Consider the following 23,259-nt stretch of genomic DNA (forward strand, 5'->3'; position numbering starts at 1 on the left):
TAAACTGTGTGGGTATCGAATAGGAGGAAAGACTGTCAGGTTTTAAACTGGTGGGTATCAAACAGGAGGAAAGACTGTCAGGTTTTAAACTGTGTGGGTATCAAACAGGAGGAAAGACTGTCAGGTTTTAAACTGTGTGGGTATCAAACAGGGAGAAAGACGGTCAGGTTTTAAACTGTGTATCAAACAGGAGGAAAAACCGTCAGGTTTTTAAACTGTGGGTATCAAACAGGAGGAAAGACGGTCAGGTTTTAAACTGTGTGGGTGTCAAACAGGAGGAAAGACCGTCAGGTTTTAAAACTGTGTGGGTAATGTATCAAACAGGAGGAAAGACGGTCAGGTTTTTAAACTGTGTGGGTATCAAATAGGAAGAAAGACTGTCAGGTTTTACATTTTAATCTCTCTCTCTCTCTCCCCCCCCCCCCCCCCCCCCTCTCTCCAGGATGTGTACCAATGGTGTGGCAGTGCCCTGTAATCGTTTTGAGCGTCTGAAAGCGGCTCAAGTTGCCATCGACATCAGAGACAACGAGAGGAACGGCAGGGCGAAGCTTCACATAGTGGAGGATGGAGCTGAACCAGAGGCTGTCCTGGAGGTAGGTACACACACACACACACACACACACACACACACACACACACACACACACACACACACACACACACACACACACACACACACACACACACACACACACACACACACACACACACACACACACACACACACACACACACACACACAAATACACACATACAGGATCAAAGAGTGGATGGGTATTTACTCAGGAAACAGCTGCTCTCCAGACGTCTGTGTGCATCATGTAAACATGTTCGTTAGGGTTAGATGTATTTCCTGGCCAGGCTTAGCGTGGGAAGGATCAGCCATAATACTAGCCAACTCTCTGCCAAATCTCTGCCATACCCTCAATGAGAACTACTTCAAACGAGAGAGAGAGAGAGAGAGGAGAGAGAGAGAGAGAGAGAGAGAGAGAGAGAGAGAGAGAGAGAGAGAGAGAGAGAGAGAGAGAGAGAGAGAGAGAGAGAGAGAGAGAGAGAGAGAGAAGAGAGAAAGAGAGAAGAGAGAGGAGAGAGAGAGAGAGAGAGAGAGAGAGAGAGGGGGGGGGGAGGAGGGAGAGAGGGAGGATGAGAGATAAAGAATGAGAGGGGAGATGAGGGAGAGAAGGTTGAGGGTAGAGAGAGAGAGGGGAATAGAGAGAGAGAGCCTTACTATTGAAAGCCTGGCTTCCTGCAGAGAGAGAGAGAGGATGAGAGAGAGAGGAGATTGGGGGTAGAGAGAGGGGAGGATGAGAGAGAGGGAGAGAGAGAGAGAGAGAGAGACAGAGAGAGAGCCTTGCTATTGAAAGCCTGGCTTCCTGCAGAAAGAGAGCCGTTACTGCATCCTCAGAGCCCTGAAACAGAGCTACACTTCCTCACCAAACGTGACAAGTATAAACATCTTAGAGAAACATGTACATCTTTTTTGAATGAATAACAAAAGGTTTTCCTAATCAGATAAGAAAAACTAGCAGTCCTACTTGGAAAGGACTCAACAAGCTGTGAGCTAGCAGCAGTCTATGTTGCTGCCTGCTATAAAGAGCTGTGAGCTAGCAAGCAGTCTATGTTGCTGCCTGCTATAAAGAGCTGTGAGCTATATTGTTGCTGCCTGCTATAAAGAGCTGTGAGCTATATTGTTGCTGCCTGCTATAAAGAGCTGTGAGCTATATTGTTGCTGCCTGCTATAAAGAGCTGTGAGCTATATTGTTGCTGTCTGCTATAAAGAGCTGTGAGCTATATTGTTGCAGCCTGCTATAAAGAGCTGTGAGCTATATTGTTGCTGCCCTGCTATAAAGAGCTGTGAGCTATATTGTTGCCGTCTGCTATAAAGAGCTGTGAGCTATATTGTTGCCGTCTGCTATAAAGAGCTGTGAGCTATATTGTTGCTGCCTGCTATAAAGAGCTGTGAGCTAGCAGCAGTCTGTGTTGCTGCCTGCTATAAAGAGCTGTGAGCTAGCAGCAGTCTGTGTTGCTGCCTGCTATAAAGAGCTGTGAGCTAGCAGCAGTCTGTCCTTGCTGCCTGCTATAAAGAGCTGTGAGCTAGCAGCAGTCTGTGGTTGCTGCCTGCTATAAAGAGCTGTGAGCTAGCAGCAGTCTGTGTTGCAGCAGTCTATAAAGTGAGGGACAGTGAGTGACCTGACCTAGTTGATGCTGTTTTCTAATGAATGTGTAGATTCTCAATGTTGAATCACTTGCTTTGTCAACATGTACACGTTATGTCATGAGTGAGAGAGAGGAGAGGGGGGGGGGGGGGGGGGGAGAGGCACACAATGCATGTTGTATATGCCTCAAACTGAGCTGCTCTACTGACCTGTGTGTACCTCCACGCGCACACGCACACACACACAGCACACCATACACACACGGTTCTAATTCACACACACACACACACACACACACACACACACACACACACAACACACACACACACACACACACACACACACGGTTCTAATTGTCCATAATTGTCCTGCAGGCTCTGGGACCCAGGTCCCAGCATCACTCCAGGAACCTCTGATGACGAGAGGGTTGACACCTCCAACAGGAAGAAGGGGCGCCCTCTACATGGTGAGCAGCGGCACTGCAACGCTCTAGGTCATGTGAATAGAGCAGTCAGTTGATGTGTATATGATGTGAATAGAGCAGTCAGTTGATGTCAGAGTCAGAGATTTTATTTGCCATGTATGGACGAATCCACATTGGAACACAGGTACACTGTGTGTCTACAACTAATCCAATACGGGAGCAGAGTAGAAACAGTACAGAAAATAAAATAAAAACACAGACAGTATAAAAGGACAAATGCTGAGGTTGATATCAACATCCTCTAAAGTGCATATCATAGTAAAGTGCATAATGCATAGAGGCACATTTACAGTAAAAGTGCATATAATCAAAGTGCGTGATGCACAGACACACTGCACAGCACTTCCACAGCCTGACTAATAACACACCAAAATAAAGTAGTAGATAATATACAAATCTAGCCTTTGGAGTTATTCCGGCTGCGCACAGCACTGGGGAAGAAACTCTTAGTAAACCGAGAGGTAGAGCATGTGATAGAGCGGTAGCGTCTGCCCGACGGAGGGGGACAAAGAGGCCTGCGGCTGGGTGACCAGGAGGGGTCATGTGTATATGATGTGAATAGAGCAGTCAGTTGATGTGTATATGATGTGAATAGAGCAGTCAGTTGATGTGTATATGATGTGAATAGAGCAGTCAGTTGATGTGTATATGATGTGAATAGAGCAGTCAGTTGATGTGTATATGATGTGAATAGAGCAGTCAGGTTGATGTGTATATGATGTGAATAGAGCAGTCAGTTGACGAGGAAATCCTCATGTTGTGTAGATCTCTGATGCTTCCAAGTTATCTGAAATAAACGTTAAAAAAAAAAAAAAAAAAAAAATATATATATATATATATATATATATATATATATATATATATATATATATATAACCCTAACTAACCTTACTGTCATGCACTTGTCCTAATAAACTAACCTACACTGTAGCACTCAACACTTTGATGAACATTGTCACTCAGCTGATAGAGTTGTGCCTTCCTGATGACTTGTCGTACAGAACTTGTAAGTCGCTTTGGATAAAAGCGTTTCAGCTAAATGACTAAATGTAAACGTAAATGAGTTGATGAGGAAATCCTCATGTTGTGTAGATCTCCGATGCGTCTGGGTCTATGAGGTCGTCCGAGGTGGCGCCCAGCAGTCCCTTCCGACAGGCCATGTTGTCTCCTGACGAGTGCTACATCCTGGACAACGGAGTGGACAAGAACGTCTTCGTGTGGAAAGGTACAGTCAGCCCCTCTGACCTTACATGACCTACATGACCCTAAAGGTACAGTCAGCCGCCCTGACCCTACATGACCCTAAAGGTACAGTCAGCCCCCCTGACCCTACATGACCCTAAAGGTACAGACAGCCCCCCTGACCCTACATGACCCTACATGACCCTAAAGGTACAGACAAGCCCCCCTGACCCTACATGACCCTACATGACCCTACAGGTACAGACAGCCCCCCTGACCCTACATGACCCTACATGACCCTACATGACCCTAAAGGTACAGTCAGCCCCCCTGACCCTACATGACCTTACATGACCCTAAAGGTACAGACAGCCCCTCTGACCCTACATGACCCTACAGGTACAGTCAGCCGCCCTGACCCTACATGACCCTACATGACCCTACAGTACAGTCAGCCCCTCTGACCCTACATGACCCTAAAGGTACAGTCAGCCCCCCTGACCCTACATGACCCTACATGACCCTACATGACCCTAAAGGTTACAGACAGCCCCCTGACCCTACATGACCCTAAAGGTACAGTCAGCCCCCTGACCCTACATGACCCTACATGACCCTACATGACCCTAAAGGTACAGACAGCCCCCTGACCCTACATGACCCTAAAGGTACAGTCAGCCCCCCTGACCCTACATGACCCTACATGACCCTACATGACCCTAAAGGTACAGTCAGCCCCCCTGACCCTACATGACCCTACATGACCCTAAAGGTACAGTCAGCCCCCCCTGACCCTACATGACCCTAAAGGTACAGTCAGCCCCCCTGACCCTACATGACCCCTACATGACCTTACATGACCTTACATGACCCTAAAGGTACAGACAGCCCCCCTGACCCTACATGACCCTACATGACCCTACATGACCCTAAAGGTACAGTCAGCCCCCCTGACCCTACATGACCCTACATGACCCTAAAGGTACAGTCAGCCCCCCTGACCCTACATGACCCTACATGACCCTAAAGGTACAGACAGCCCCCCTGACCCTACATGACCCTAAAGGTACAGTCAGCCCCCCTGACCCTACTTGACCCTAAAGGTACAGACAGCCGCCCTGACCCTACATGACCCTACATGACCCTAAAGGTACAGTCAGCCCCCCTGACCCTACATGACCCTACATGACCCTAAAGGTACAGTCAGCCCCCCTGACTGACCCTACATGACCCTAAAGGTACAGACAGCCAGTCACTCATTACTTTCACTTACTTTCTTCTCTCCTCTCCTATTCTCTTCTCCTCTCTTCTCTCCTCTTATTCTTCTATTCTCCTCTCTTCTTCTCTTCTCCTCTCTCCTATTCTGTTCTCTCCTCTTCTCCTCTCTCCTATTCTCTTCTCCTCTCTTCTCTCCTCTCCTCTTCTCCTCTCTTCTCTTCTCTCCTCCCCTCTCTTCCTCTCCTCAGGTCCCAAGGCCAACATGTCAGAGCGTAAAGCTGCCATGTCAGCTGCCCAGAAATTCATCAAGGAGAAGGGATACTCCAATAAGACACAGGTACACAATATATACCTATCCTCAATATTATACCTTTTTTTTGTCCACTTTTTCTCCCATTTTCTATATTTTCCTCCCATCCCAATTTCGTATCATCCAATTCAACCCTCCCCTGTCACGAACGCTGTTTCTTGCCTCCCACAAGCCGGCTGCAATGTGGACTAAGTCATACATAGCACAAGTCCCCTCCGGTACTTGAGGTAACAGCAGTCGCATCGTTTCACCTGCGCAGCTCGATCTCTCAGTGGCGAGGAGTAACGCGTGGGAGGCTCACGCTGCCCCCGACACTTCCTGATTCTACTGCGCAGGCGCACCAACCGACCTGTAGGAGTCGCTGTCCACAACGCCCGATCCCCACCCATCAGTTTCCCACCCCCCTAATACGGCCAATGTGTATTAGTGCAGACGACCAGCTAAACTGAAAGCAAATGTGGAGCGCTGGGCTCGAACAGGCAAGCCCAGCGTCTCCAGATTTCGTGGCGAGCGCCTTGCCCACTACGCCACGTAGCCGCCCCTCCTCAATATTATACCTATCAATATATACCCATCCTCAATATATACCTATCAATATATACCTAACCTCAATATATATCAATATATACCTACTGTATAAATATATACCTATCCTTATTACATGGCGTTTTAACATTCGCCAAAATGCTTGATTGTGATTGGTCAATAGCGCTCCGTTGCCCCTAGCAGCGGTCAATTATTTCCTCGATAATTCACCGCTGCTATGGGCAACGCGCAATAATGGCCGCTGTTAGGGTAGCCTCGCAGTCGGACTCTCGCAGCGTTATACCATGCACAGCCTGCGGAGCACGGCTGTGCAGCGCCTGTCCGAGGCAGGTCTCGACAGTACACCATGCATTTGATCTCGTCTTGTCGATGGTGTAAAATTTATTATATTGTTGGTAAGTTAGCCCTGTAATAAGCGGGATAATGTATACGTTGACACTGCGAGATTCAAACCTAAATAGACTCAGATTTACCATATGCACAGCTGCACTGCATCAGGTGTAATCAAGCCCATTGTGATATTTCCTCCAACGCCAGAGGAGCAACAGAACAACCGCGTCTGCATTTGATCTTGTCTTGTCGATGGTGTAAAATGAATTACGTATATTGTTAGTAAGTTAGCCCTGTAATAAGCAGGATAATGTATAGCTATACTCGGTCATTGTCGCAAAATAATTGACCTTCACTGTGTTTAGAACATTCCAGAATGCAGTGTCGGTCAATTATTTTGCGACAATGACCTCGTAGCTATACATTATCCCTTACTTAATATATACATATTCTCAATATATACCTATCAATATATACCTATCCTCAATATATACCTATCTCCAATATATATATATATCAATATATACTAAGGGTGTAACGATGCATCAATTAATCGAAATGCATCAATTCTAATGTGACGATTCAACTGCATCGATTTGAAAATGTTAGAATCGATTATAATCGAAATTAATCTAAATAAATATATATATATTTTTTTGTATGTATTTGTTTTTTGTATTGTTTTTATTGACCTATAGTCCATTCATGCTGAGTGAATCAGTTCCCCCAGCCACATTTGTGTATTCAAATTGTGGTCAAATGAAGAGATTTCATGATGCATTGAATCATTGCCTGAATAATCGTAATAGAAATTAATCGTTGTGAGGTTGCATCGTTACACCCCTAATATATACCTATCCTCAATATATACCTATCAATATATACATATCAATATATACCTACTGTATCAATATATACCTATCCTAAATATATACCTATCCTAAATATATACATATCCTCAATATATACCTATCAATATATACCTATCCTCAATATATACCAATATATACCCATCAATATACCCCTCCTCCCCTCTCTCTCTCTTCCCCACCTGCAGATCCAGGTCTTGCCAGCAGGGGCTGAGACCACCCTCTTCAAGCAGTTCTTCTGCGACTGGAAGGACAAGGACCAGACCACGGGGCCCAGCAAGGCCTACACCATCGGCCGCATCGCCAGGGTGGAGCAGGTCCCCTTCGACGCCTCCACCCTCCACTCCAACCAGACCATGGCTGCTCAGCACGGCATGGTGGACGACGGCAAGGGCACCGTTCAGGTACCCACGCTGTTCTATAGGAGTTTTATTACGGCACGGTGGTGTAGTGTTGCCTCACAGCAAGAAGGTCCAGGGTTCGATTCCCGCTTGGGGACCAGGTTTCCGCGATGCCAGGTACCCAGGTGGGGGATCTCCCAGGCCTTTCTGTGTGGAGTTTGCATGTTCTCCCCGTGCTCGCAACTGATAAACCCAATGGAAAAACATGCACAACAGATCGCTGACGCTGTCGCGAAGACGGGCAGGAGCACTTGGATTGCTCCCCGGGCGCGGTACCTCGCCGACGCCCTGTCTGCTCCCGGCTGCCCTTGGGGGGAAGGACGACGGGATGGGTTAAGAGCAGAGCTCAATCGCATCGGCGACCCTGAGAAAGACAATGCATGTGTGTGTGTGTATTCCTGTGTGTGTGTGTATTGCTGTGTGTGTGTGCCGCTCATTGCATGTCGTTGTATGCCGAATAAAGACGTCTCTAAAGAGGTCCTGCATTATTATTATTATTATTAAGAGCACTGTTCAGGTACCCACGCTGTTCTATAGGAGTTTTATTAATAATAATAATATAATAATAATAATAATAATAATAATAATAATAATAATAATAATAATAATAATAATAATAATAATAATAATAATATATATATATATATGATAATGTATCTGTGTGTGTGTCTGTCTGTCTGTCTGTCTGTCTGTCTGTCTGTCTGTCTGTCTGTCTGTCTGTCTGTGTGTGTGTGTGTGTGTGTGTGTGTGTGTGTGTGTAGATCTGGCGTGTGCAGGACGGTGACAGGGTGCCTGTTGACTCCCTCCTACGGTCAGTTCTATGGAGGAGACTGTTACCATCATCCTCTACACTTACAGACTGGGAGGCAGAGAGCGACACATCATCTACACATGGTAAGAGAGAGAGAGAGAGAGAGAGAGACATAATTTACACATGGTAAGAGAGAGAGAGAGAGAGACATAATTTACACATGGTAAGAGAGAGAGAGAGAGAGAGAGAGAGAGAGACATAATTTACACATGGTAAGAGAGAGAGAGAGAGAGAGAGAGAGAGAGACATAATTTACACATGGTAAGAGAGAGAGAGAGAGAGAGAGACATCATCTACACATGGTAAGAGAGAGAGACATCATCTACACATGGTAAGAGAGAGAGACATCATCTACACATGGTAAGAGAGAGAGGGGGGGTGGGGGGGGGGGGGAGAGACACGCATCATCTACACATGGTGAGAGAGAGAGACACATCATCTACACATGGTGAGAGAGAGAGAGAGAGAGAGAGAAAGATAAACACATCATCTACACATGGTGAGAGAGAGAGAGAGAGAGAGAGAGAGGAGAGAGAGAGAGAGAGAGAGAGAGAGAGAGAGAGAGAGAGAGAGAGAGAGAGGCTTTCTGTGTGGAGTCTCCATGTTCTCCCTGTCAAGGCACCTGTTTTAAGTGTGAAAAATGCTATAGACTACCAAGCAATCACATCACTGTGTGTGTGTGTGTGTGTGTGTGTGTGTGTGTGTGTGTGTGTGTGTGTGTGTGTGTGTGTGTGTGTGTGTGTGTGTGTGTGTGTGTGTGTGTGTGTGTGTGTGTGTGTGTGTGTGTGTGTGTGTGTGTGTGTGTGTGTGTGTGTGTGTGTGTGTGTGTGTGTGTGTGTGTGTGTGTCTCAGGCAGGGGGTGAAGTGTACCCAGGATGAGCTGGCAGCCTCTGCCTTCATGACCGTCCAGCTGGACGACTCCATGGGCGGAGCCCCAGTCCAGGTTGGCCAATTACCATGAACCTCATCTAATCACCATCACAAGCAAAGACACGTGCAATCCCTCACAGTACCAGCAGAGGGGAGCATTACTGTCATTTTAGTTTTCATAGATGCAGGGTTTTAACTACTCATCCATTCATACAACAGTGGAACGGGTTGATTTCATTGCATTTTAATCATTTCAGTGAAGTTATCATGATGTTTTTATACATCAGATGGTTTTATACATCAGAACTCATGTCCTTTCCTCCTCTTCTCTCCTCCTCTCATCTCCTCTTCTTTTCTCTCCTTTCCCCTCCTGTCATCTCATCCTCTTCTTCTCTTCTCTCTTCTGTCTTCTCATCTCTTCTCTCTTCTCATCTCTTCTCTCTTCTCATCTCTTCTCTCTTCTCCTCTCTTCTGTCTTCTCCTCTCTTCTGTCTTCTCCTCTCCTCTCCTCTCTTCTCTTCTCTTCTCTTCTCTTCTCTTCTCTTCTCTTCTCTTCTCTTCTCTTCTCTCTCTTCTCTTCTCTTCTCTTCTCTTCTCTTCTCTTCGCTTCGCTTCTCTTCTCTTCTCTTCTCTTCTCTCTCTTCTCTTCTCTTCTCTTCTCTTCTCTTCTCTTCTCTTCTCTTCTCTTCTCTTCTCTTCTCTTCTCTTCTCTTCTCCTCTCCTCTCCTCTCCTCTCCTCTCCTCTCCTCTCCTCTCCTCTCCTCTCATATCCTCTCTTCTCTTCCCCTCTCATAACCTCTCTTCCCCTCTCATCTCTCCTCTCCTCTCCTCTTCTCTCCTACTCTCCTCTCCCCTATCCTCTCTTCTCCTCTCATCTCCTCTCCTCTTCTCTATTCTCTCCTCTCCTCTCCTCTCCTCTCCTCTCCTCTCCTCTCCTCTCCTCTCCTCTCCTCTCCTCTCCTCTCCTCTCCTCTCCTCTCCTCTCCTCTCCAGGTCAGGGTGACCCAGGGCCAGGAGCCTCCTCACCTGATGAGCTTGTTCCAGGGTGGTCTCATGATGATCCACAGTGGTGGGACGTCCCGTAAGGGAGGCCAGACCAGAGCCAGCAGCACTCGTCTCTTTCACATCCGCCAGAGCTCCTCCCACGGGACCCGCGCTGTAGAGGTGAGTCTGGCAGGACTGGAGACCAGAGGACTCAGACAAGCCTCCTTGTTGTCTGTCCTGACTCTTATCCTCTCTTCTCTCCTCTCTTTTCTCAATCCTCCTCTCCTCTCTTCTATCTTCTCCTCTTCTCTCTTCTCCTCTCTTCTCATTTTCTCCTCTCCTCTTCTCTCCTCTCTTCTCCTCTCATCTTCTCTTATCTCTTCTCATCTTCTCTCTTCTCCTCTCTCTTCTTCTCTTCTCCTCTCCTCTCATCTCTTCTCATCTCTTATCCTCTCTTCTCTTCTCTTCTCCTTTCCTCTCCTCTCTTCTCCTCATCTCTTCTCCTCTCATCTCATCTCCTCTCTTCTCCTCTCTTCTCCTCTCTTCTCCTCTCCTCTCTTCTCCTCTTCTCCTCTCTTCTCTTATCTCTTCTCTTCTATTCTCATCTCCTCTCTTCTCCTCTCTTCTCTTCTCCTCTCATCTCTTCTCTTCTCATCTCCTCTCTTCTCCTCTCCTCTCTTCTCATCTCTTCTCCTCTCTTCTCTTCTCATCTCTTCTCCTCTCTTCTCCTCTCATCTCCTCTCTTCTCCTCTCTTCTCCTCTCCTCTCTTCTTCTCTCTTCTCCTCTCTTCTCCTCTCTTCTCCTCTCATCTCTCTTCTCCTCTCTTCTCCTCTCCTCTCATCTCCTCTCTTCTCCTCTCTTCTTCTCTCTTCTCCTCTCTTCTCCTCTCTTCTCCAGACAAGCCTCCTTGTTGTCTGTCCTGACTCTTCTCTTATCTGATAGGTGGAGCCCTCTGTCCTGACTCTTCTCTGATAGGTGGAGCCCTCTGTCCTGACTCTTCTCTGATAGATGGATGCCTCTTCCTGACTCTTCTCTGATAGGTGGAGCCCTCTGACTGGTCTCTGTCCTGACTCTCCTCTGATAGGTGGAGGCCTCTTCCTGCAACCTGAACACCAACGATGTGTTCGTGCTGAAAACCCCCAATGCCGTGTTTGTGTGGCGCGGCGTCGGAGCGACCGATGAGGAGCTGGAGGCCGCCAGGCGGGTGGTGAGCTTCCTGGGAGGCAGCGCCAGCGACGTGACGGAGGGCAAGGAGCCAGGTGGGTGCTGTCTTTAGTCTCAGTCAGGGGGGTGCTGTCTTTAGTCTCAACCAGTCAGATAGGTGCTGTCTTTAGACTCAACCAGTCAGATAGTTGCGGTCTTTAGTCTCAACCAGTCAGATAGGTGCTGTCTTTAGTCTCAGCCAGTCAGATAGGTGCTGTCTTTAGTCTCAGCCAGTCAGATAGGTGCTGTCTTTAGTCTCAGCCAGTCAGATAGGTGCTGTCTTTAGTCTCACGGCGACCAGCCAAATTTAATATCCTCTGAAACCAATACGAATACATGACTTTAGGGGACAGTCCCCAAGGCCAGATGTTCAAAGGAAATCACAAACAACATTTGTGATTAGTGATATTAGTGATTAGAAATATTAGTGATGAGCTATATTAGTGATAAGTGATATTAGTGATTAGCTAGTTAATAGTGATATTAGTGATATTAGTTATTATTAGTGATATTAGCGATAAGTGATATTAGGGATATTAGTGATTAGTGATATTAGCGATTATTTATATTAGTTATATCAGCAATTAGTGATTAGTGATATTAGTGATTAGTGATATTGGTGATTAGTGATATTAGTTACATCAGCAATTAGTGATAAATTATATTAGTGATTAGTGATATTAGTGATTAGCAACATTAGTTATATTAGTGATTGTGATATTTGTGATTAGTGATATCAGTGATATTAGTGATTAGTGATATTTGTGATTAGTGATATCAGTGATATTAGTGATTAGTGATATTAGTAATATCAACGAGTAATGATATTAGTGATTAGCATGAAGGACTGTGGTAGAATTTCCCTTTATTTCTGCCCCCCCCCCCCCCCCCCCCCCCCCCCCCCCAGCTGGCTTCTGGTCCGCCCTGGGAGGGAAGACAGACTACCAGACGTCCCCGAGTCTCAGGAAGACCCTCAAGCCCCCCCGCCTCTTCGGCTGCTCCAACAAGACGGGCAGACTCATCGTGAGTCTCAAAACACCTTACCTTTTCTCCTTATGACACTTAGCTGAGGGTATCTATCTACTATTTCTTTATTTCTTTATTTCAGATCCCCATTAGTCACTGCCTCAGCAGCGACTATTCTTCCTGGGGTCTGGATCCAAACATATAAAATTAAACAAGAATAATCAATAAACAACATAAAAACAAAACAAATATCAATAAAACACCAATAAAATATACAAACAATTATAGAACATTAAACCAATTAAAATCAGACATACAACCAAATATGTATGCCAAATTTTCTAATATAGAACAAAAACAAATATCAATAAAACAACAAATATCAATAAAACAACAAAGACAACAAAGACAACAATAACAAATATCAATAAAACAACAAATATCTATGCTATAAACTATAAATAAACTATGCTAATGTCTACACTACTACCTACTATGCTAATATGTCTATACTACTACCTATTATGCTAGTAATATGTATACACTACTACCTACTATGCTAATATGTCTATACTACGACCTATTATGCTAATATGTCTACACTACTACCTACTATGCTAATATGTATACACTACTACCTACTATGCTAATATGTCTATACTACTACCTACTATGCTAATATGTATACACTACTACCTACTATGCTAATATGTCTATACTACTACCTACTATGCTAATATGTATACACTACTACCTACTATGCTAATATGTCTATACTACTACCTACTATGCTAATATGTCTACACTACTACCTACTATGCTAATATGTCTACACTACTACCTACTATGCTAATATGTCTACACTACTACCTACTATGCTAATATGTCTACACTACTACCTACTATGCTAATATGTCTACACTACTACCTACTATGCTAATATGTCTATACTACTACTGCCAGTCTCTAGATACTACCCACAACCGTGAAGGAATGTGAATCCCTACCCTCTTTCAAAACCGCTCTCAAAGAGCACCTACGGGTGGCTGCAATTAGAAACTGACTCCTGTAAATGTCCAAACCCCCCCCCACCAATGTACAGTTTCTTCCCCTTCGGATGTATATATTTTTTATGATCTCTTTTTACTACACAGTTCTGTATATCTGTATGTCTTGTATGTCATAAATGTCCTGATGAGCGGCTGGGTGGCGTAGCGGACATTGCGCTCGTCACCAATGCAAGAGACTCCGGTATCGAATCCCAGTCTCAGCATTGCCTTCGACTTGGGCCGGCCGTCGTACTGGCTCATTTGGCAGAGTCAGCGGGTGGAAAGTCGATGGGTGGGGATTGGACGTTGTGGACAGCGACTCGTTACAGGTCGGTTGGGTGACACCGCACAGCAGAGACAGGAAGTATCGGGGGCAGCGTGAGCCTCCCACGCGCTACTCGCCACTGAGAGTCCGCGCTGTCTGGTGAAAAGATGCGACAGGCTGCCTCCTCGTGTACCGGAGGGGACACGTGATGCAAGGCTTCTATCCTCACTACAACCGACCAGTGGGGGGCATAGTCTAGCAATGTTCAAGACAGGGGAGGGGAGAATTGGCAACACGAAATTGGGATGGGAGAAAAATAGAAAAATAAGGAGAAAAAGTGGATCCAAAAAAAGAAAAATGTCCTGATGAATTGAAAATGGGGGACCCCGATGTAAACAAGACGAAAGTCTTTTTCTGGTCTGCATCCTCTTAGCAGTTTGTTTTGTATTGAGCCGTACTGTATTGTACCCATTCTGCAATCTGTTAATAAAGTTTTCAATCAATCAATCAATACTCTCTCAGATACTCTCTAGAGATACTGATGTATACTGGTGGTGCCAGAGTGTGCAGCAGGTGAAAATACCAACCACTAGGGGGCAGCAAACACACACACACACTCACTCACTCAGGCTGTTGTCCTCCTGTCTGTCCTCAGGTGGAGGAGGTTCCTGGGGACTTCAACCAGACTGACCTGGCAACTGATGACGTCATGCTGTTAGACACCTGGGACCAGGTGAGACCAGACCGTCTGCTCAGAGACTCCTAACTAACACTCTCTCGGTCTGCTCAGAGACTCCTAACTAACACTCTCTCTGTCTGCTCAGAGACTCCTAACTTAAACACTCTCTGTCTGCTCAGAGACTCCTAACTAACACTCTCTCTGTCTGCTCAGAGACTCCTAACTAACACTCTCTCTGTCTGCTCAGAGACTCCTAACTAACACTGTCTGCTCAGAGACTCCTAACTAACACTCTCATCACCTCTGTCTGCTCAGAGACTCCTAACTAACACTCTCTCTGTCTGCTCAGAGACTCCTAACTAACACTCTGTCTGCTCAGAGACTCCTAACTAACACTCATCACCTCTGTCTGCTCAGAGACTCCTAACTAACACTCTCTCTGTCTGCTCAGAGACTCCTAACTAACACTGTCTGCTCAGAGACTCCTAACTAACACTCTCATCACCTCTGTCTGCTCAGAGACTCCTAACTAACACTCTCTGTCTGCTCAGAGACTCCTAACTAACACTCTCATCACCTCTGTCTGCTCAGAGACTCCTAACTAACACTCTCTCTGTCTGCTCAGAGACTCCTAACTAACACTGTCTGCTCAGAGACTCCTAACTAACACTCTCATCACCTCTGTCTGCTCAGATACTCCTAACTAACACTCTCTGTCTGCTCAGAGACTCCTAACTTAAACACTCTCTGTCTGCTCAGAGACTCCCAACTAACACTCTGTCTGCTCAGATACTCCTAACTAACACTCTCTCTGTCTGCTCAGAGACTCCTAACTAACTCTCTTTCTGTCTGCTCAGAGACTCCTAACTAACACTCTCATCACCTCTGTCTGCTCAGAGACTCCTAACTAACACTCTCATCACCTCTGTCTGCTCAGAGACTCCTAACTAACACCCTATCTGTCTGCTCAGAGACTCCTCTTGAGCCCTAGCTACCTACCTATTTTCTGAAAATCCGCCTAAAAAGACATACCTAAGTAAATGGAAGATTGCTCCACTTCTACAAGGACCATTTGCATGTTCTAGGTATCTAATAAACACTATACAACAACCATCAAATGCACACAGCACACACATCCACACGCACACACTCACTTTAAACAAACAACACACTGCAGCACCCACTCTCCACACTTTAGATCACCTAAACACACTTTATATTTATTGATAAAGGATTTGCACTACAACTCGTACACCTTACTGTAAATTGTACCTAAATTGTACCTCATCCCATTTCTGCTCTGCACTATAAAGCATTGTATATTAGTACACTGCATAGTATATTGTATATTATATGGTAACTCAGTTACTTCTATTCTGCATCGAACATTGTACATATGTCTATACTGAACACTGTGACCTCTTTTTTTACTTCTAATTTACATGCTATACTATTTTATTTCATACTTATCTTGTCTAGCACAGTCTCTGGAGCGTAACAGTAAGAAGCATTTTGTATAAAAGTATTCTGTACTTCTGTATGACAACTATTAAAGAAACTTGAAACTTGAACTAGGGACATCTATTGATCTCAGGGAATGTATTCTCAGTGTCAGAAATAGTGTCTGTTACTAGGCTTGAGTAAATGGTAATGAACCAAAGGAGAATATCAATTCTATTTTTATTTAAATCTTTTATTTTTTAATCTTTGACAGTGAATAACACCATGCTAAAAATGACCAGACATGAAAAACTGCCACTGAACTCGCTCAGCACCTTCTTGAGATCACGTGTACAAAATAATTTATAAAGGGAAGATGACAGAAGGTTTTGTAGATACAGTACTGAATTCTGCCATCCGGACATATGCAATTTGAAACATTATTATAGAATATCAGGCCTATAAATGACCTTATTATAGCACAAGTCGCACATCTATGGATCGGGCCAAATCTCCTCTTTCCAATGGCCAGAGTTCAATCTGGATTTAGTATCACCAGGCGTGCAGCAAAGACCGTGAATGAAATCTACTGTAGGTACAGTTACTTTTTTATTATGTAGATTCCTCCGCCATTTTTCATCAGATTGCAACGCCGTTTCTTGCTAGACGTTCACAGAAAGGTAGAGAAACTAACTGCGTTCTAATTTATGCCAATAACGTTCAGGTTTGTGGTAGATAATCCCAAAAAATAAGATAAATAAAAAGGTTTATTCACAAGTCATTTGATTGACAGGAGCTGGCTTGAGCTGGGGGAGTGTCGTTTTTCCGAAATTACAATGCCCATTGAAAGCCCTGGGTCTCCTCTCCTCACATGACTACAAACAAAATGGCGGCACGCATTTCCAAGCGTCTATATTCGCCAGTTTCCGAATACATTTCCAAAACTCATATTTCACTAATAACACTTTAACCTATCGGTAAACAAACGTATTGCTGAAAATATACACTATGACTGTTGTTTTGACAGGGTTAGGGTCTTTACTCATGGCTCAGGGGGCAGTGCTGAGCAGTCAACTAAATACTGTAGTGAACTCAGGGAGCAGTGTTGAGCAGTCAACTAAATACTGTAGTGAACTCAGGGGGCAGTGCTGAGCAGTCAACTAAATACTGTAGTGAACTCAGGGGGCAGTGCTGAGCAGTCAACTAAATACTGTAGTGAACTCAGGGAGCAGTGCTGAGCAGTCAACTAAATACTGCAGTGAACTCAGGGAGCAGTGCTGATCAGTCAACTAAATACTGTAGTGAACTCAGGGGGCAGTGCTGAGCAGTCAACTAAATACTGTAGTGAACTCAGGGAGCAGTGCTGATCAGTCAACTAAATACTGTAGTGAACTCAGGGAGCAGTGCTGATCAGTCAACTAAATACTGTAGTGAACTCAGGGAGCAGTGCTGATCAGTCAACTAAAGGGTCCGTTAGTCAACGGCATCCGTGGTGGTTACAGTACTTATGTGTTCTTCTCTCTCTCTCCCTCCCTTCCTCCCTCCCTCTCTCCCTCCCCCCCCCCCCTCTCTCTCAGATCTTCCTGTGGGTGGGCAGTGATGCTAACGCAGAGGAGAAGACTGGAGCTCCAACAATAGGTTTGTCTGCAGTGAACCATCCTGACCAGCTAGGAGCTTCTTACCCAGCATGCATCTCTGTGGTCTGGGAGGAAACCCACTCAGCCACAGTCCACAGTGTCTTCTTACCCAGCATGCATCTCTGTGGTCTGGGAGGAAACCCACTCAGCCACAGTCCACAGTGTCTTCTTACCCAGCATGCATCTCTGTGGTCTGGGAGGAAACCCACTCAGCCACAGTCCACAGTGTCTTCTTACCCAGCATGCATCTCTGTGGTCTGGGAGGAAACCCACTCAGCCACAGTCCAGTCCACAGCAGTGGCGGCCCGTACATTCTTCTCCATGGGGGGCGCTATACCAAACATTTTGCAAACATGTACCACGCATTGGCGAATATTTAATTAGGTACAACTATCACCATTGCCATCAATCAATGTCCAGACTGTGTTGATGTCCATCTATGTCCACACTGCATCCATATATAGCTTCTTGTTGTTAGCCAACAAGTACTGTGTGAGTGACGAGCTGTGTCTTTGCCCATTTCCGCGTCGAACAGCCTGCAAACTACCTGGCGTTCCTATCGCCATGCTCTAAGACAAACTCTAACCTTAACCAACTTTGAAAAGAGTGCCTAAGCTTAACCATCGAAAGAACTTACCGTCACGCTCTAAGACAAATAGCTGCATCACAACAACACAACAGCTAGTATCGAGTAACTATCTACTGTACTAACCAGAAACTAGCGTCGGCCAATCAGAGAGAGCGTCTCCGCGAAATGCGGCTACGTAAAAAACTGACGTCGGCCAATCAGAGAGTGTCTCCGAGAAATGTGGCTACGGAAATTATAGACGCTGCTTGCTTAGATCGCTTCAAATCGCGCCCGGCTTCCATCATAATACATCATATTTCAACGCACAGCGCGTTACGCACTGATTGGCTGCGACGGATACAGCGATGAAACCAGTGCACGGCGTGCACGCCCACTGTAAGCGCTATTGCGTCTAGCCCGAGAGAAATGCGGCTAGGAGAAATGCGGCTACGGTAACGGAACCTATTCTCTATCAGACAGTGAGTCACTTCCTGTTCAGGAAAACGATTATTTATATTTGATATATTAACGTTATATTGTGCATTGGAAACACAAACATACTTAAAATGAGTAAATATTATTCATTTTAAACATATTTATTTTATTTATAGGGCTATAAAAAATAAAAAAATAAAAAATATTTCTTCTTATTCTCTTTTTTAACCAGGGTTAACCAGGGGGGGCGGCGCCCTAGCGCCCCTAGTGGCGAGCCGCCACTGGTCCACAGTGTCTTCTTACCCAGCATGCATCTCTGTGGTCTGGGAGGAAACCCACTCAGCCACAGTCCACAGTGTCTTCTTACCCAGCATGCATCTCTGTGGTCTGACAGGAAACCCACTCAGCCACAGTCCACAGTGTCTTCTTACCCAGCATGCATCTCTGTGGTCTGACAGGAAACACACTCAGCCTGCATGTCTCTGTGAGAACACACAGAGGAAACCCAGTCAGCCACAGGGAGACGCATGCCCCCCACAGAAAGGCCTCCTGCTGGGGTTCAAACCCACAACCTTTTTGCTGTGAGGCAACAGTGCTAACCACTGCCCCACTGTACCTGTCTTCAATTATCAACCAACCAATCAAGCCATCTTAATTTCTACAGTACATTTAATTCAGAGCTGAGTTGATTTACTGACAGGGGATCAGTACACCAGGGATCATTAAAACAACAGAAACAGTCCATTTCATTTAAAGGGGTAGTTATGATTTCTGGACCTTATTTCTTACTTACCAATACTGTTGTTGATCAGTAGTCTGTTCTCAGCACAATCCATGCTGTTACTCATACTCTTTTTGTCTTTCTCTCTCTGTTTCTCTCACTCTGTTTCTCTCTCTCCCCCTCCCCTCTCTCTATGTATCTCTCCATGTCTCTCTCCCCTCTCTCCCCCTCTCTCCATGTCTCTCTCCCCTCTCTCTCACTCTCTTTCTCTCTCTCCCCCTCCCCTCTCTCTATGTATCTCTCTCCCCCCCTCTCTCCATGTCTCTCTCCCCTCTCTCCCTCTCTCTCCATGTCTCTCTCCCCTCTCTCTCCCCCCTCTCTCTCTCTGTTTGTCTCTCTCCCCCCTCTCTCTCCGTTTGTTCCACTCCCCCCCCCTCTCTCTCTCTCTCTCTCTCCCCCCCTCTCTCTCTCTCTCTCTCCCCCCCCTCTCTCTCTCTCTCCCCCCTCTCCCCCCCCTCTCTCTCTCCCTCTCTCTCTCAGCTAAAGAGTATGTAGACTCTGACCCCTCTGGTAGGCGTGGTCTTCCCACCTCCACCATAAAGCAGGGGGCGGAGCCTCCAACGTTCACCGGCTGGTTCCAAGGCTGGGACTCCAAGATGTGGGACACCGACCCCCTGGAGAGGATCCGGGCCAACTTCTAGACCCCCCTCCCCCCACGCTGCAAATATAAGCAGCTTAGCAAGAGATCTCACCTGGTACTCAGACTTCACCGTGGTTATTTCAAGATGTCCTGTAATGCCATCAAACAGTGATCTCTAGGCAAAATAACCATACTTGGTGTTGCACCTTGTTTACATTTCTTTGCTTTGTGTGGATTGTTGGAGTTGAGTGGGGAGAGCGGTTGCTACCGCTGGTCTGGGGAAATTCACAGTATAATAATAATAATAAAAAAAAATAATAATAAATAGAAAATGCAATTCCCATCAAGGCTCTGTTGCCTTGGGGTCAGTGTTTGATAGCATTACAGATTATACCTTTGAATTCATTATGAATTGTGGTTATAATTAGACTCAGAACACCTTGAAATAACCCGACCACAGTCTGAATATCAGTTGAAATGACTTGCTGTGTGCTTTGACCCTTTAATCTATCCTGCACTTTCCTCTGCCCCCCACCCCCCCCATTTCCGCTGAATCCCTAAGTGCCAATAATCACTTCCTGTATTGTTGTGTCATGTGTTCCTGTGTGATGGTGCGTAGCGGTATGGTGTGGTCTGATCTGGGTAAAGAGGGTTCCTGTCTGTGTGACTGATCTCGGTAAAATCATTTCAAACCTTCATTTAAACTCGAAAGGCAACTGAGGTTTCCCTCATTTACAGTCACATCGAGTGTACATACAGAAATAAGCATGAAAAGCATATAACGTCACACAGCATATAAAATGTACCGGAAGGAGCAGCCAGTCACTAGAACGGGTTCCATAGGTTCCACAATTCCATTCCAGTAATGATGTAGTATAAGGAGGTAGCTTACCAGTAATGATGTAGTATAAGGAGGAGGTATCTTACCAATAAGGGCCTTAAAATGAACAAATACCAGCGTTTGTTGCGCCTCTACGTCAGAGAGGACCAACCAACCTCCTCATAAAGGACACAGTGATGAGTGTCATATCATTGGTGATGAATCCGAGGGCAGAGTGACAGACAGAGTCCATCAGTTGAGTCGTCCTTAACCACCTCCTCATGCAGTATCCTTCATCTAGTGCCTTGTCTCCATTAGCTATGTTCAGCCTGGCTTGGGCTAGCCATGGTCTAGCATGGTATGGTACGGTTGGGTTTGCGTCTCCATTGCGTTAGACCAGAACATCAGGTACAGTAGTTCTACTACACAGACCAGAACATTGCGGTCGTCTACTACTCAGACCACGTTTAGACAGAATCTTCCTCTGAAACATTACATGTAATAAATTGTAATTTCTAACTCTGGCCTGTGGATGAATGGATCAATGAAGACCCAAACTATCCTATTTTGGTTCCTCTATGTCAGTTTACTATGTGGTGAAACGGTTAAGGGAAGCTGGTTGGAAAAGCTGTAGTCCACTAGCATAGCTAACATATGATAATGATATCTGCTTCCAATACATAGAAAACAAAACTAAACAAAATCTGGTGGGTAGACTGAACCTTAATAAAATGGGTGGGCTATCCCTTTATCTCCTAAACCCTAGGCTGCATCCCATGTCTACATACTATAATAAAATGGTTGGACTATCCCTGTTTTTTTTTTATATCTCCTAAACCATTCTACATACTATATTGAAGTATACTGTATAATGTATACTGAACAGTAACTTCCAACAGTATGTTGTATGACGTACATAAGTATACATGCTTCCAGTTGGGATGCAGCCTTGGCCTGTAGGGCCTGAGGAAAGGAGGAAAGGAAGTGTAGATGAGACTGGACCCCTATTGACTGCTTACTTCTACAGTAGCTTGTGTCCTAAACATGACATTTTATCATACCATTTTGTATTCTTTTTGCAAAGAAAAGCATCCAGGTATTTTTTACTCCATTAGGACTCTTGTGTCAAAACGTAGGAGCTGTTGTTTAGTGGCTGGTTCTCAGAGGAGGTTCAGCCAGTATGAGTTGCTGCATTTTCTTTTTTTAAATAACGCATCATATGCTGGACTTTTTCCATGATGTTGTAATGAATAAATGGCTTTTTAAAATCAAATCAACGGTGTTTCAAAATATTTTCCCAGATGTTCACCATAGAAATCTGACCATACAGAATAAACCATAGACATCTGACCCATAGAAACCATAGACATCTGACCATAGAATCCATAGAAGTCTGACCATAGAAACCATAGAAGTCTGACCATAGAACTCTGACCATAGAACTCTGAACATAGAAATCTGACTATAGAAACCTGACCATAGAAACCATAGAACTCTGACCATAGAAATCTGACTATAGAAACCTGACCATAGAAACCGGATCATAGAAACCATAGAAGTCTGACCATAGAAACCATAGAACTCTGACCATAGAACTCTGACCATAGAAATCTGACTATAGAAACCTGACCATAGAAACCATAGAAACCGGATCATAGAAACCATAGAAATCTGACTATAGAAACCTGATCATAGAAACCATAGAAACCTGATCATAGAAACCATAGAAACCTGATCATAGAAACCATAGAAATCTGACCATAGAAACCATAGAAATCTGACCATAGAAACATGACCTGCATGCGCAAATGAACAATAAAGAAGATGGACGTAAGAAAGTGTGACAAATGTCAATCTAGACAGAGTGACATGAAAGTCTGGGGTCACATTGCAAAAATATCTGACCTGTATCTGATTCAGGACCACATATGAAAGTGGCACCAAATCAGAATTGAAAAGATCAGATTCCATGTGGTTTGTGCCGTTCACACTGATCTGAGATCTGAGTCACATATGAGCAAAGAAATCACATTTGGAAATCAGATTTTGCCTACAGTGTGAACGTAACCATAGAAACATGACCATATAAATCTGGTCCATATCCATAGACATTCTTGAAGAGTTTGACAACAACCTCAAACTGAACCTAAGCAAAACAGAATTGCCTCACCTGCCGGCCAAATCCTCCCCACTGACCATCACAGTGGAAAATGTTGCCGTGGCCGCGTCCCCGAGCGCCAAGAACCTTGGTGTTGTCCTTGATGATCGGCTGAACATTCTCTGCTCTCACACTTTATATTTATTGGTAAAGAGATTTGCACTACATTGGATTGGATTGGATTGGATGTTTTTAATTTTTGTGTCTTACATACAGGTGTATGCCCAGCCCATATGGGCTTACAAGACACATAACAATAAGTATATAATAATATACTTGACCAATTACTTGACAAATGACATATAGACCAAGATGGCCACAAGAATAAGAAAATACAAGAAAATACAATAAAACGTAATATAACACACTACAACTCATACCTTATTGCACCTTACCCTAAGTTGTACCTCCCATTTCTGCATTGTACTGTATATTGTATTGTAACTCAGTAAAAAAAATTCCTACTCTGCATTGTATATTGTATATATTGAACACTTTTGTTTACTCTTGTTTACA

At 44.8% G+C, this 23,259-nt stretch overlaps 1 protein-coding gene across 1 annotated transcript; it reads left to right on the plus strand.

Annotated features, from left to right (window-relative positions):
* Positions 1-443: 443 nt before the first annotated feature.
* On the plus strand, positions 444-21,858 carry scinlb (scinderin like b; the record flags this gene model as incomplete). The annotated part of the gene is given in 17 exon segments (XM_084312398.1): positions 444-593; positions 2,531-2,545; positions 2,547-2,606; positions 2,608-2,622; positions 3,733-3,865; positions 5,289-5,377; positions 7,284-7,499; positions 8,258-8,295; positions 8,297-8,333; positions 8,335-8,390; positions 9,160-9,250; positions 10,171-10,341; positions 11,247-11,421; positions 12,273-12,388; positions 14,301-14,378; positions 17,342-17,402; positions 19,666-21,858. Coding segments are annotated over 17 exon segments (1,662 nt in total). The 3' UTR covers positions 19,827-21,858.
* Positions 21,859-23,259: the final 1,401 nt, after the last annotated feature.

This window comes from Notolepis coatsorum (genome assembly GCF_963971535.1).
Source record: "Notolepis coatsorum genome assembly, chromosome: 4".
Lineage (NCBI taxonomy): Eukaryota > Metazoa > Chordata > Actinopteri > Aulopiformes > Paralepididae > Notolepis > Notolepis coatsorum.